The sequence below is a fragment of the Amblyomma mixtum genome, chromosome 2, assembly GCF_055824585.1.
Source record: "Amblyomma mixtum isolate Tamu chromosome 2, ASM5582458v1, whole genome shotgun sequence".
In the NCBI taxonomy this organism is placed as follows: Eukaryota; Metazoa; Arthropoda; class Arachnida; order Ixodida; family Ixodidae; genus Amblyomma; species Amblyomma mixtum.
In genome coordinates this window covers 287019107-287033710 of record NC_143013.1, presented here as the reverse complement: position 1 = coordinate 287033710, position 14604 = coordinate 287019107, and the positions used below count along the sequence as shown (strand labels likewise).

The following is a 14604-nucleotide window of genomic DNA, read 5'->3' as shown; positions in this document are numbered from 1 at the left end:
CGTCTCTCATAGCCTTAGTCGCTTTGGGACGTTAAACCCCATAAACCAAACCAAACCATCTTCTGCGAAAGCTAGCAGACCAGAGAGGGTTCTCGTTTGACTAATATTGGCTTTGTCGTCTGCGTTGTCCCCTCATTCGCTTCGAAATCACTTTTACCCGCCCCCTTCTCCCCACACCGCGCTTCGACCTTTTTTCGCTTTGCGCTGTAACTTAGGCTGCGTTATTGCGAAATGCATTCGCTGTACTTTACACGCGGTTATAAAGCTATAACGCAAGAGCACACAACAGACATAAAACAAAAGAAAAGCATCACTCGCAGTTTCAACACGATCAGTATGTGGTTGCCGTTCCAAACGCTTATCTTCCAAGCAGTGTAGCGCAGTGATAGTTCGCAGGCAATCAGCTGTCGAAAGCGCCGAAACACAATACACTGGAAGGCTCTCAACACGAGGCCGCACTTCGCCACAGCTTCGCATGTACTGACTGCAGACTGCTGCGTTTTAAGCCGAAAGCCTTTAATGGCTCATACTGTCGTCCGTTAACAAAGCGCGTCACACGCGTTTAACTCGGGAACTGAAAAAGATAGAAAACCAATGGTTGCTTCACATAGAGGAGGAAAAAAAAAACCTAGAAGCCAAGTTTGATGACTGTAGGTTAATTAATTAATTATAGGCAAAAATGTTTAAATTGCGTCGAAATAGCGCGGACGTCGATATAGCCACGGGAACGGTGTGCCGTCACATCCACCGCAAGTCGTCACGGCATAGTGACAATTGTCACAGAATGGTCGGAGAAACGACGAATTTGTGTCAAATTAGAAAGAGAAATGTTTAATTAAGCGTAGTTAACACTAAAGTTCCCGAAAGATGTACAATTTGGGTATCGATACAGCCACGGGAACGGTGTGACGTCACATCCACCGGAAGTCGTCACGGCATAGTGTCCCCGGCTTACGCCTCTCAACACTTTAGTTGCCAAAGTGTCCACGCAGTTTTTTCAGTAAAGTAGAGGCAGGGATAATAGGAGAGTCTAAACCTTCGATCGTATGACAAACTGCAATACGGAAACCTGAAAGAGCTGAGACACACATATAATGGGTTCGATCAGCAGAGCAGGGCGAATTTTTTTAGAGCGCAGCTCTTTGGCGTCCGTTCCTGGGTTTCGCGTCGTCGTCGGCCTCGTAACCAGCTCCGCCCCCCTTTCATCCCCCCAGCGCTAGCAGCGACCGACTGATACCGCTGGATGCCGCTGACGCCGCTAGAGAGTCAAGATAACGTGACTGCATAGAACACCGTCGCCGCCATGCAGAAAGAGGAGGAAAGGGTCCCCCCCTGTTCTTGTGTGGCGGATAGGGTGCTCTTCAGTTGCCGACGCGCCGGTTATTTCAAGTAGGCCCCGGCACGTCGACGAATACGTGACCACCTTCCCACGGCTAGACCTGGTTCTTAGCGCTGCGGAAGCGAGGGTATCATATTGTTTGTGTCGGCATCGGCGGCGTTGTCCCTGAAACCAACTCCGCAGCTGGGGTTGACTCACTATCGGCGTCAGCGGCATCAGTCAGTCGCTGCTATCTCTTCCCTCCTCCCTTTATCGTGTTGTCCGCTTGCTGCGCGCGCTTCTGCCCCCATCGTTTGCCGCTGGGTGTACACGTCCCCCCCCCCCCCCCCTCCCCCCTCTTCCTGCGAGTCTCCGGTTGTCAAAGCGCCGGCTCGAACTTAATTCCGTGATAGCGCATACATGTGTTGCTCGATTTCTTTGCCTCAATCTATCGAAAAGGTGAAACAGCTTATTTGCTGCGCCCAAATTTCGCATTAGGAAGTAACGTAATCGTCGGTAATTTTTTTTTTCAGTCATGAAGTCCCCGCGAAAGGTGCATAGCTTTTCTTTGTAGCCGTGTGGCTGCATTTGGGTGTATGCTAATAAGGTATTATCCCCTCATTTTTCATTCCCAATGGCTGTTGAAGTGGAAATAACTCAAAACGACAGAAAAGAAGCGGACGGAGCTGGCGCTGGTTTTTGACCGGGACTAGCCTGGCTGATGATGATTTTAATGGCACAAGCGTATCCTTTTCTGTCCGCATTTCTAGTTTCTGCATTTGTCGACCTCTTTTTTTTTTTTTTTGCTAGCTCTTTTCAGTGCGGCGGGCCCCACAGCCTGTAGCGTTTCTTCGTCGTATGGAAATTTGTTAATGTAATGCAACTTTGCTAACACACTCATATGGGCTGTGGCGGTATGTAGCGCCTATGAAAAGTGGGCATCTCTCCCGCTCTCGACGGCATGTTGTTAATTGTATTGTTCGGTGGTCTGTGCAGACCAGGACAGCAAGTGGTTGCGGCTGGAGCCCACCATGCAGCTGTTTGGCTTGACGGTTCCCGTGCCGGGCATCGAACGAGACCTGTGCAAGGAGGCCTACCCTTGCCCCATCGTCAAGGGCCGCCGGTACCAGGGCACCATGACGGTGCACGTGCCCATCTACGCACCGCCGGTAGGAAGCGAACATGCCTTATTTCTCCAGGGATGGCTGTGTATGGGACGTTTTAAGGCGAAATCCTCTAATGGCTCATACTGTCGTCTGTTAACAAAGCGTGTCATACGCGTTTAACTCGGGAACTAAAAAAGATAGAAGAAAACCATTGGTTGCTTCAGATAGAGGAGGTAAAAAGGAACCTAGTAGGCAAGTTTGTTGACTGTAGGTTAATTAGTTAATTATAGGCAAAAATGTCGAAATTGCGTCGAAATAGCGCGGACATCGATATAGCTACGGGAACTCTGTGACGCCACATCCACGGGAAGTCGTCACGGCATAGTGAAAATTGTCACAGAATGGTCGGAAAAACGTTGGATTTGTGTCAAATTAGATAGAAAAATATGTAATTAAGCGTAATTAACACTTGAGATCCGGGAAAGATGGATAATTTGGGTATCGATATAGCCACGGGAACGATGTGACGTTACACCCACCGGAAGTCGTCACGGCATAGTGTCCTCGGCATAGTGTCCCCAACACTTTAGTTGCCAAAGTGTCCTCCCAATTTTAAGCATGAAATGCTTTTAGCTCCCGTTGTCGGCATTGTGGGGACGTCACGCCGAGACCGAGATCCATCATCCGGGCACTGAAATCCACTCATCCGGGCTCTGAAACGAGAACATCCGGGCACCGTACGAGACTTCGCGAGTTTGAACGAGACTCTCTAAGCCCTCCTACGGGACCGGCATACAAGCGCCGGTTGCTCTCCAAACGAGTCACAAAAAATAACTGCTGCCATTGTCTTCTCAATGTTTATCAAGATATCAGTCGAGCTGTGCATTTGATAATGCACGGAATTATAATTTCCGATTTCTAATAACGCGTGCAAAAAGCACATACATGCCACAATACACTTCGTTGTCATACGTGATCTGTTAGGGGCTTTGAGAGAAGGCCGCTTAGAGAAAGAGGGGAGCTCCAGGGCTTTCGGCTGAAAAACTGCTTTCGCGCGCTCCCCAAAGGATGGCGCTGCGGTCCTGCACTCACGCATGTAAAAGACCGGCCGCAGGGCCTTCATGCCCTTTCCCCCTCTGGCAGGCAGATGTATACACGCTCGCGTAGTATTCGAACGCGCTGCATATACATTCTTGTCAGGCCTGCGTCTCGTCGTGTCCGCGTACGCTTCTGCATCGTCCTGGATTTCAATGCCGCCACCGTCACAGCTGCTTAAGCCGAGCAATGGAGCCTGTGTTAGGCCCGTAAACATTCCATGCTTACTCTACTCTCGGTTACGGGAGAGGCGCAATTTATACACTCGCGTCACACGACCACAGATCCACTATCGCAGTCGCAGCTGACAATGCCTGCTGACGTCACGCAAGCATAAACAAACGATCTCAGCACACCGACGAGACCACGGAACTCGCGCCAGCACCCCAGGAATACTCGGCCATACTAGAAAACTACAGAGGCAGAAGAATGCGATATCCCCCGCCGCACAAATTTCTCAGCAGAGAAGAAGCTGTCACTTAGAGAAAATTACAAACAGGCTCTTACACAAGCTTACAAAGTGCACCCTACGATATACGCGGACAAATGTCCCTCGTGCGGCGAAAAACCCACTCTATATCACATCACATGGGCCTGCCAAAACAGACGCGGTCCTGAAAATACAAAACCCGAGTGCGGAGCAATGGGAAACTCTGCTGTCCAGCGACCACCGTGAAGACCAACAAGGTCTGGTACAGCGAGCTCAACGGGCGGCAGTGGCCAGCAGAGCCCTGGACTGAGGGCAACCGACCATTGATTAGAGGTGGACGACTTCGACACAGAAGACTTTTGAGAAGAGAACGTCTCTGAAGATGCCCCCAAACCACAGGAAAAAGCACTAGAGTAAAATGAAGTTTCCTTTCCTTCAGGTCAACGCAGCCAGTCGTACCAAGACACCCGTCGAGGTGGTTTTCAACTCCATCCTCCTTCATTCTTTCCATCCCTCACGCCGCGGTTCAGGTGTCCACTGAGAAGGGAGAGATTTACTGCGCCTTTACTCTCTGCGTAGCCTCAAAGTTCTCGTCCTACTAACATATTGTAGAACCTCAAACAAATCGGCGTTGTTGCCTCTTTCTGGGCCTGCAGTTTCTCATATTATGATTACTAATTAAAAGAGTCACTTAGCTAGCGGAATTTATCACCACTTTAGAGTATCTGGCAGTAAAGCTTGGAAATACAGGCAGCACTTTGAAAGGTTTCTCCTCAGGTGCAGTCCACTTAAGGACGCCTCGGAAGGAAGCGTGCCGGTGGCTGAAGAGTTGCGCGTTCAAATTTTAACTGTGCACATCCAAAAAGGCGGCGCGTTTGTATCAAGCTTGCGCGTTTGAATTGCGTAGCAGGCCTTTGTAAGGCGGGGAATTAGTTTGAGAAAAAAATTCAGGGGAGCGCTTCGTTGACCTATAGCGCGGAGAGGCGCGGTGTTGCTGCTAGTGTCACTGATGTGTGGTTACGATGTTAAGCTTCACCTCTGAATGTCAGAGCGGCCCTCCTGACTCTCCGCGCCAACTCCGCACCTGGTGCAGACCAAATCACAAACTCCATGCTCCGTAATCTGGATGACCAATCGATCACCCACATTACGAAATACTTCAACCAGTGCTGGAGGGAGGGTAACCTCCCGCAGTCCTGGCGCCACGCGAAGGTAATATTCATACCTAAACCCAACAAACCACTTACACTTAAAAACCTTCGCCCTATTTCGCTAACCTCATGCCTTGGGATGCTCCTAGAGCATGTTGTGTTAGCGAGACTCACAAGTCACATGGCGGACAACAATCTTTACCCGCATAGCATGGTAGGATTTCGCCCCCATCTATCCGCACAGGACGCTATGCTGCAACTCTCACACGACATTTTCGACTCGCTTCTTCCGGGTCACACCAAGGCAGTCTTAGCTTTGGATCTCTCCAAAGCTTTTGATCGCATTGAACATCAGGCGATCATGACTGCTCTATCCCCCTTGAATGTGGGTGTGCGCACGTATGCCTACATTCAAGCATTCCTCACTGACCGCACGGCCGCGATACACTTCGGCCCTCTGTCTTCCCCCTCCTACACTCTTCAGAGTATCGGCACCCCTCAAGGGTCCGTCCTTTCCCCCTTTCTCTTTAACATTACCCTCATCCCCCTCGCCCGAAAATTGGCCACTACTCCCCACCTGAAGCACACTCTTTATGCTGACGATATCACCCTGTGGACCACTCACGGCAGTGACGGAGACATAGAGAACACCTTACAGGAAGCAGCCACCCTCACCCAAAATTACGCACGGACCATCGGACTGTCTTGCTCCCCAGAGAAGTCCGAACTCTTCCTCATCCGGCCTAAAAACCACCGCTGCCCCCGCTCCCCCATTGCCATTGAACTGAATGGTGACCCGGTACCTGAGGTTGGAACCCTCCGTGTATTGGGCCTGCACATCCAGAACGATGGCAAAAACACCACCACCCTCAAGAAACTCAAGCAGGTTGTAGGCGCGATATCGCACCTCATCCGCAGGGTTTCTGGACGTCATAGAGGCATGAAAGAGCGCGACCTATGTCGCCTCATTCATGCCTTTGTCCTCAGCCGTGTGCTGTACACTACCCCATACTTACATCTATCCAAACATGACATAAACGCTTTGGATGCTTTGATTCGCAAGGCATTCAAGGTAGCACTTCACCTTCCCCTCAACACACCCACAGACAGATTACTAGGCCTGGGCCTCCACAATACGATCGGGGAACTGGTGGAGGCCCACCGACAGGCCCAATACATCAGGCTCACACAAACCTCCACAGGTCGGTATATCCTGGACACCCTCGGAATCAAAATACCGGCCAACGACCCAACCCTCCTCGCCATCCCACGATCCCTTCACCGAGAGCTCCTCATCAGGCCGCTCCCGAGGAATATGCACCCGTCCCACAATGAGCAGCGCCGTAAAGCCCGTGCGAAGGCACTCCATCGAGCGTACGGCCCCCAGCCGGACGCCGTGTGGGTGGACGCTGCCTGCACGGGTGATGAAGCGACAGCAGCTGTGGTGGACTCCTCTTTATCCGCCCTCCTCACACTACCTCTCCCTCCAGACACGTCCCCAGAGGCTGCAGAGGAAGCCGCCATTGCCCTTGCTATAACCCGCACGGAAGCCCGGTACATTTTAAGCGATTCTAAAACTGCGATTCTAAATTTTGCTCGAGGCCGAGTCCATGTCCCTGCTGTTGGCATACTGGACTCGCCCGATGCCCCCCCGCCCCGCCAAGTGGAGCTGATATGGGTGCCCGCGCACTCCGGGAATCCCGGAAACGAGGCCGCCAACCTTTTAGCCCGAGGTTCTTTAAACCGGGCTCAGGTGGCCTCGGATCGGGGATTCACGAAGGATCGCATGCACTCATTCAGTGAGCTGACCCAGGCATACAGAGCCTCTCGCCAGCTCTACCCCCCGCCCCACCCCTCCCTAGATAACAGACACGCAACACTCTGGCGCAGATTACAAACACATACTCTCCCCTCGCCCCTTACCCTAACCCACTATCATCCCTCCTTCCCCACTCCTGCTTGCGCCCTATGCCCAGAACCCTTCGCTTCTTCCCTCCACATTCTTTCCCTCTGCCCGGCGGACCCTCCCCCGCGGGACCTAGAGAATCTCAAGACCTGGGAGGACTGGGAGACCCTGCTGCGCTCGGAGGACCCGGCCGTGCAGACCATCGCCACCGGCCGTGCTGCCAGTGTTATGGACCTTCGGAACATAAACACTTGAGTGCAGTGGGGTCGTGCGGGGACCCTGGGGCGTGCCCCGAATTCCTCTGTAAATAAAGTTTTCTCTCTCTCTCTCTGAATGTGGAACGCGATAGCGTCCTGCAACGCTGCCGGGGAATCCACAGAACGGCATCGCCCGTTCGGCTCTACGCCTTGCTCGTCGATAAATTGGTTTTTGCGGGAAGGAAATGTATCTCTCTCGCATATCTCGGTGGACACCTGAACCTCGCCGTAAGGGAAGGGAGGAAGATGGGAGTGAACGAAGACGCCGTATTTAGCTAGACTCGCCTTTGTTCATTCCAAACCATCGAGCTGGCATGGCGGAGTAGTTACCGTGCTCGTCTCGCACTCCGGAGACCCTGGTTCGATTCCCGAACTCGACCAAATTCTTTCTCGGTTTTATTAAGCATGAAATGCTTTTAGCTCCCGTTGTCGACAGTGTGACGTCACGCCGAGACCGAGAGCCAACATCCGGGCACTGAATTCCACTCATCCGGGCACTGAAACGAGAACATCCGGGCACCGTACGAGATTTAACGAGACACTCTCTAAGCCCTCCTACAGGACCGGCATACAAGCGCCGGTAGCTTCGCGCCGAACGGGTGGTGGCGTTCCTCCCTTCCTGTACGTTGCGGTTCGGGTGTCCACCGAGATGACAGAGAATTACTGCGCCATTTCCTTTCCTCAAAAAGCGTTGCGTTCAAAGGGCAAGGCATCGCGCCGAACAGGTGGTGGCGTTCCTCCCTTCTTCCTTTACCGTGCGGTTCGGGTGTCCATCGAGATGACCAAGAATTACTGCGCCATTTCCTTTCCTCAAAAAGCGTCGCGTTCGATGGGCATCGCGCCGAACGGGTGGTGGCGTTCCGTGGACTGCTTGGCAGCGCTGCAACACGCTGTCGCGTTCCACTCCTAAAGGCGAAGCTTAAGCGTCATTAATTAGCAGTTAATTAGTATTTTGTCATTATCAGAAATCAGTCACCAATTAGTAATTTGTCATTACTTCGTCATCAATTATGTGTGACGTAATCCAGTGGTGACGTCACCAGTGTCACATAGGCAAAGTGGTGCGGAAAACGCTTTCGCCTCTACGCACTTTAGACAGTTGTCAGGCCTGCGTCTCGTCATGTCCGCGTACGCTTCTGCATCGTTCTGCATTTCATGCTTACCCTACTCGGTTAAGGGGGAGGCACAGATTTTTTTTATTTATCTGGTCTGACTAGAAAGCTTAATTAGGCTAATTGGTTAATTAAGCAATGAACCAAACTCAGTCCCACTGAGTTGGAGCATCACTATACGATCCCTTTAATTTGTTACGAGATTGATTGATTGTAAAACATTTTATTCGCCGGGAAGAGCTTGGCAAGAGGTCGCGTTAAGTGGTCGAGAGTACATAGCGAGCCAAAGTACAATTGGCCCCGTTTGAAATTTGCGCCCTGTGACGTCACGACCATTTCGACCAATTGAAAAGCGTGAATTTCTGTCGACAACTCCTGCTTACAACGATGAGGCATTAAAGGATTCCGCCTTAAAATTGCTGAGCACGGAATATTTTAAGGCGGAAGCCTTTAATGCCTCATCGTTGTAAGCAGCAGTTGTCGACAGAAATGTCACGCTTTTCGATTGGTCGAAACGGTCATGACGTCATAGTGGGCGAATTTCAAACGGGGCCAATTGTACTTTGGCTAGCAACCATGCAACCAATTAAAGGGATTGTATTGTTATGCTCCAAGTAAGTGTGACTGAGTTTAATTAATTGCTTTGTAAAGACGAAGACGAACATTCTGTGCAGCGGCGGCAGTGCCATCGCTGCGCGTGCTTTGGGCTCGCTTTGGCTGACCGCAGACTGTTGCCGCCCTGCTCCTTTAATAAGGTCCCAGTGCCTTTAATAAACCCCCGTCTTACATTTGGTGGAGTCGCCGGGTAACGATATCGGCTCTGGAGCTCCGTAACCGCACTCTTCCAACACCTGCTATGCCTGTGGACACCCAAAATCAAGCCGTGCAAGCAGGTCCACCGACTGTCATCTGTGCCGGCTCCCTTCGCCAGCGGGACCCGGCTGTCTTCAGCGGAACAGATGAGCAGGACGTGGAAGATTGGATCGCGTCTTACGAACGTGTGAGTCTCTATAACAAATGGGACGACGAGACTAAGCTAAACAATGTCATTTTTTATCTTACCGGTGTCGCCAATTTATGGTACCGCAACCATGAAGGGGACGTTGGAACTTGGTCGGCCTTCAAGACGAAGTTCCCCGAAGTGTTTGGTCGCCCAGCCGTCAGACAACTCCGTGCCGAACAGCGCTTGCGTGAACGGTCGCAGCAGGTCGGCGAAAGCTTCACTAGCTACATAGAAGATGTAATCGCCCTCTGCAACCGAGTGAACGTCGGCATGACGGAAGCTGACAAGATAAAGCAGATCCTGAAAGGTATTGATGATGACGCCTTTCAAATGCTGCTAGCGCGGGACTTGCGCACCGTTTCACAAGTCATCACGCTGTGCCAGAGCTTCGAGGAGCTGCGGAAGCAGCGGGTCCTGACTCGTCAGCATTCAGCTCATGTAGAGTCACTTGCTGGACTGACACCCGAGGCTGATTACTCCTCTCTGCTGCAGCAAGTCAAAGACTTTGTGCGTGAGGAGGTGGCCCGTCAGCTTTCTCTTTTGCCTAGCCCTCAGGGGTCGCCACCATATTTGGCCCCGGCTCTCCAACATGCTATTCGCGAGCAGGTTGCTGAGGCGCTTCCGTCCGCCCATTCACCATCACATGTCGCTGCTCCACTGACGTACGCTCACGCCGCTCCCAGACCTGTCGCCACGCCTCCGAGTTATGCCAACGTCGTCCCAAGATCTGTCACCCGTCCACTGACTTACGCCGAGGTCGTTGCTCAAACTCAGCCGCCTACGTACCCTACAGTGTCAGTGCCCGTACCAGCGCCGACACCTTATATGAGACCCTCTCCACGAGGCCGAGATCCCTGGCGCACGACGGATAACCGGCCTATTTGCTACACCTGCGGATTGCCTGTGCACGTAGCCCGCTATTGTCGTCGCCGTCTCCCAGTCTCGGCACCGCCGGTCGGGTACTGGCCTCCAGCGCGTCAGTACTCTGCGTCTGCTGAGTCCCGTCCGTCGACTCGTCCGTTCTCCCCCGACCGCTCACCACTTGCCGATCGCCGTTCCCCTTCGCCGCGACGCCGCTCCATCTCTCCGATGCGTCGTCGACCTAATAATTCTCAAGAGGAAAACTAGATGCCGCAGTTCGTGAGGCAAGAACTGCGTCCCTGTCGAACTACCAAAGACCTCAGCTGTCACCTGCGAACCTTATTGACGTTTCGGTCGAGGGAATTTCTGTCATGGCCCTTGTCGACACTGGCTCCGCAATTTCAGTAATAGACGCAAAACTTTGTCGCCGCTTGAAGAAAGTTTAGACGCCAATTGCCGGTCTCTCGCTGCGCACGGCCAGCGCTCAGTACATCAAGCCGTCAGCAGCTTGCACAGCACGAGTTTTGATTCAGGACGTCCTATATACGATCGAGTTCGTCGTCCTGCCGTTTTGTTCCCACGATGTTATTTTGGGCTGGGATTTCCTGTCTCGTCATGCTGCGGTCATAGATTGCGCTCGCGCTGAAGTCGGATTCTCTGCCTTGCCCCAATCGCTGCCGGACGCTGCTCTCTCGTCGCCATGTATTAAAGCCCTCGTCGCCGAAGACGTCGACCTGCCTCCGTGCTCTTCCGTCCTTGTGCGCCTCTGTTGTGACCCTCTTCGTGATGACACTGTACTTTTTACGCCCGCTCATAGTTTTCTCCGCCGGAAGTGTCTTCCCCTGCCTTACGCCGTTCTGACTATTTCTGCTGGCCTATCCGTACTGTGGGTCTGTAACCCGTTCTCCTGCCCTAGTGCTTCGCGCAGTGGCGAATGTGTCGGCAGTGTCCAACCCATCGCGTCTATTATAACCAGTGAGGAGACTGACGGAACATCTCACATCAGTCTCACTGCGCTCAGCCCACCATCTTCTACGCCCACTCCTTCCTCTACAAAACTGTTTCTCCGCTCCATCGACGCAGATCTTCCTCCGCCGCAGCGCACGCAGCTTCTCCACTTGCTCCACCAGTTCAGCGCCTCCTTCGACTGCCATCACAGCTCCCTTGGCCAAACCTCGACTGTCACACATCGCATCGACACAGGTGCCCACGCTCCTCTACGGCAGCGCCCCTATCGTGTGTCGACAACCGAGCGCCAAGTGATTGAAGATCAAGTCGACCAAATACTCAAGAGCGGCGTCATCCAGCCCTCAAGCAGTCCTTGGGCTTCGCCAGTTGTGCTTGTCAAAAAGAAAGACGGCTCCATCCGTTTCTGTGTAGACTACCGCCGCCTTAACAAGATCACGCGCAAGGACGTATATCCCCTGCCACGCATCGATGACGCGCTAGACTACTTGCAAGGTGCCGAAATATTTTCTTCTTTAGATTTACGCTCCGGGTACTGGCAGGTACCCATGGAAGAGGCCGATCGCCCCAAAACAGCCTTTGTAACCCCTGACGGCCTATATGAATTTACTGTGATGCCTTTCGGCCTTTGTAATGCTCCTGCCACCTTTGAGCGGATGATGGATACCATTCTGCGTGGCCTGAAGTGGAAGACCTGCCTCTGTTACCTCGACGACATCGTCGTGTTTTCGCCTGACTTTGACTCTCACCTCTCCCGACTGAAGCACGTTTTGACCTGCCTCTCTGACGCCGGCCTTCAGCTCAACTTAAAGAAGTGTCATTTTGCCGCCCGCCAGCTTACCATTTTAGGCCACGTTGTTTCTAAGGACGGTGTCCGTCCGGACCCGGCTAAACTTCGTGCTGTGGCTGCGTTTCCTCGACCTACTTCTATCAAAGATCTGCGCAGCTTCCTGGGTCTGTGCTCCTACTTCCGTAGGTTTATACGCAACTTTGCCTCAATTGCTGCACCTTTGACCCAACTTCTGTCCGGCAGTTCCGATCTTTCACAGTGGTCCCCACTTTGTGACGACGCCTTCGATTCTTTGCGCCGTATCCTCACCGCACCGCCGATACTGCGCCATTTCGACCCAAACGCACCTACCGAGGTCCATACTGACGCAAGTGGGGTAGGCATCGGCGCCGTACTCGCACAACGCAAATCTGGGTTCATCGAATATGTCGTTGCCTATGCCAGCCGCACGATAACAAAGGCTGAATCTAACTACTCGGTCACTGAAAAAGAGTGTATGGCGATAGTTTGGGCCCTTACCAAGTTCCGCCCTTACCTCTACGGCCGCCCGTTTGAAGTCGTGACCGACCACCATGCGCTATGCTGGCTTTCCTCTCTGAAAGATCCATCCGGTCGCCTCGCGAGGTGGGCCCTTCGCCTCCAGGAGTACGATATTCGCGTCGTGTATCGTACTGGCCGCAAACATCAAGACGCCGATGCTCTATCCCGCTGCCCACTTCCAGCCAATATTTCCAGCGTTTCCGCCTTCGACGCCTCCTCACCGATGCTTCACATCAGCGCCATGCCTTCCTCGCAGCGTGCCGACCCATGGATCTCTTCTCTTATTGACTTCCTCACCAACCCTACGGCTGCTTCGCCTTCGCGCGCTCTTCGCCGCCATGCTTCCCATTTCTCAATACGTGATAACCTCCTTTATCGCCGCAACTACACCTCCGACGGCCGCAAGTGGTTGCTAGTTATTCCTCGTCACCTTCGTTCGGAAGTCTGCGCCCATTTTCATGCTGACCCGGAGTGTGGTCATGTCGGAGTGTTCAAGACCTACCATCGCACCCGACTACGATATTATTGGCGTGGCATGTACACATTCATCCGCAAATACGTGCGGTCATGCCTTACCTGTCAACGTCGCAAGCCACCTCCTCATCGTTCTGCTGGAGAATTGCAGCCGCTGCCTTGCCCGCCACGCCCATTTGACCGCGTCGGCATTGACTTATACGGTCCCCTCCCGTACACTTCGGCCGGCAACCGTTGGGCTATCGTCGCGGTTGACCATTTGACAAGGTATGCCGAAACCGCAGCCCTTCCAGCCGCCACAGCCTCAGAGGTGGCCTCGTTTATTTTAAACCGATTCATCCTTCGTCACGGCGCCCCTCGCGAACTGCTGAGCGACAGAGGCCGCGTCTTTCTGTCGGATGTTGTGAAAGCACTGCTCACCAAGTGCAATATAATTCATCGAACCACCTCCGCATATCATCCGCAAACCAACGGTCTCACCGAGCGCTTTAATCGTACCCTCGGTGACATGTTGTCTATGTATGTCTCTTCAGATCAGTCAAACTGGGATCTTGTCCTTCCGTATGTAACCTACGCGTACAATACCGCAACGCAGTCCACTACCGGTTTTTCTCCTTTCTTTCTCCTTTACGGCCGTCACCCTTCTGCTACCATCGACACCATTCTCCCGTACCAACCCGATGCTTCCGAGTATACACCTCTTTCTGAAGCCGCCCGGCACGCCGAAGACTGTCGCCGCATCGCCCGTGCTCTCACGACTGACACCCAGTGCAGAGAGAAATCCCGCATGGCCTCAGCCAAACAACACCACACTTCGCCAACGGCTCCCTTGTGTGGCTCTGGATTCCGACAAATGATCCGGGCTTGTCATCAAAATTTCTTGCCAAGTACCATGGCCCATACCGCGTACTGGAGCGCACATCTCCAGTTAATTACACTGTCGAACCTCTCAACCCGTCTTCTGATCGCCGCCGTCGTGGACGCGAGACTGTTCACGTCCAGCGCCTCAAGCCATTCTACGACCCAGCCGTCCTGCCTGCGCCCTGAGTCGCCAGGTTGGCTCCTTTTCTCCCCGGGGGCAATTGTAAAGACGAAGACGAACATTCTGTGCAGCGGCGGCAGTGCCATCGCTGCGCGTGCTTTGGGCTCGCTTTGGCTGACCGCAGACTGTTGCCGCCCTGCTCCTTTAATAAGGTCCCAGTGCCTTTAATAAACCCCCGTCTTACAGCTTAATTACCCAGTTAGCCCAATTAACCTTTCTAGTCAGGCCAGATAAATAAACAAAACAGAGTAGGAAATTGGTCGAGTTCGGGAATCGAACCCCGGTTTCTGGATAGCGAGACGAGCATGCTAACCACTCCGCCATGCCAGTTCGATGGCGCGTCTAGTGAATACGGCGTCTTCGTTTACTCCCATCTTCCTCCCTTCCCGTTACGGCGAGGTTTAGGTGTCCACCGATATATGAGAGACAGATACATTACCTTTCCTCAAAAACCAATTTACCGACGAGCAAGACGTAGTGATTGAGTGAGTGAAAAACATTTATTGTCCAACAGAATGAGACTACCTCACCCAGACCTCCCCTGTCCCATACC

The 14604-nt window shown here is 52.9% G+C and overlaps 1 protein-coding gene across 1 annotated transcript in view; it reads left to right on the top strand.

Moving 5' to 3' along the window:
- LOC149364372 (mite group 2 allergen-like Ixo r 2) overlaps window positions 1–14604 on the top strand; it is a 38704-nt gene that overhangs the window by 14546 nt on the left and 9554 nt on the right. The window contains exon 3 of the mRNA XM_089574308.1: window positions 2315–2487. Coding sequence (XP_089430434.1) covers window positions 2315–2487 — 173 coding nt within the window. The remainder of the gene's footprint in view (window positions 1–2314; window positions 2488–14604) is intronic.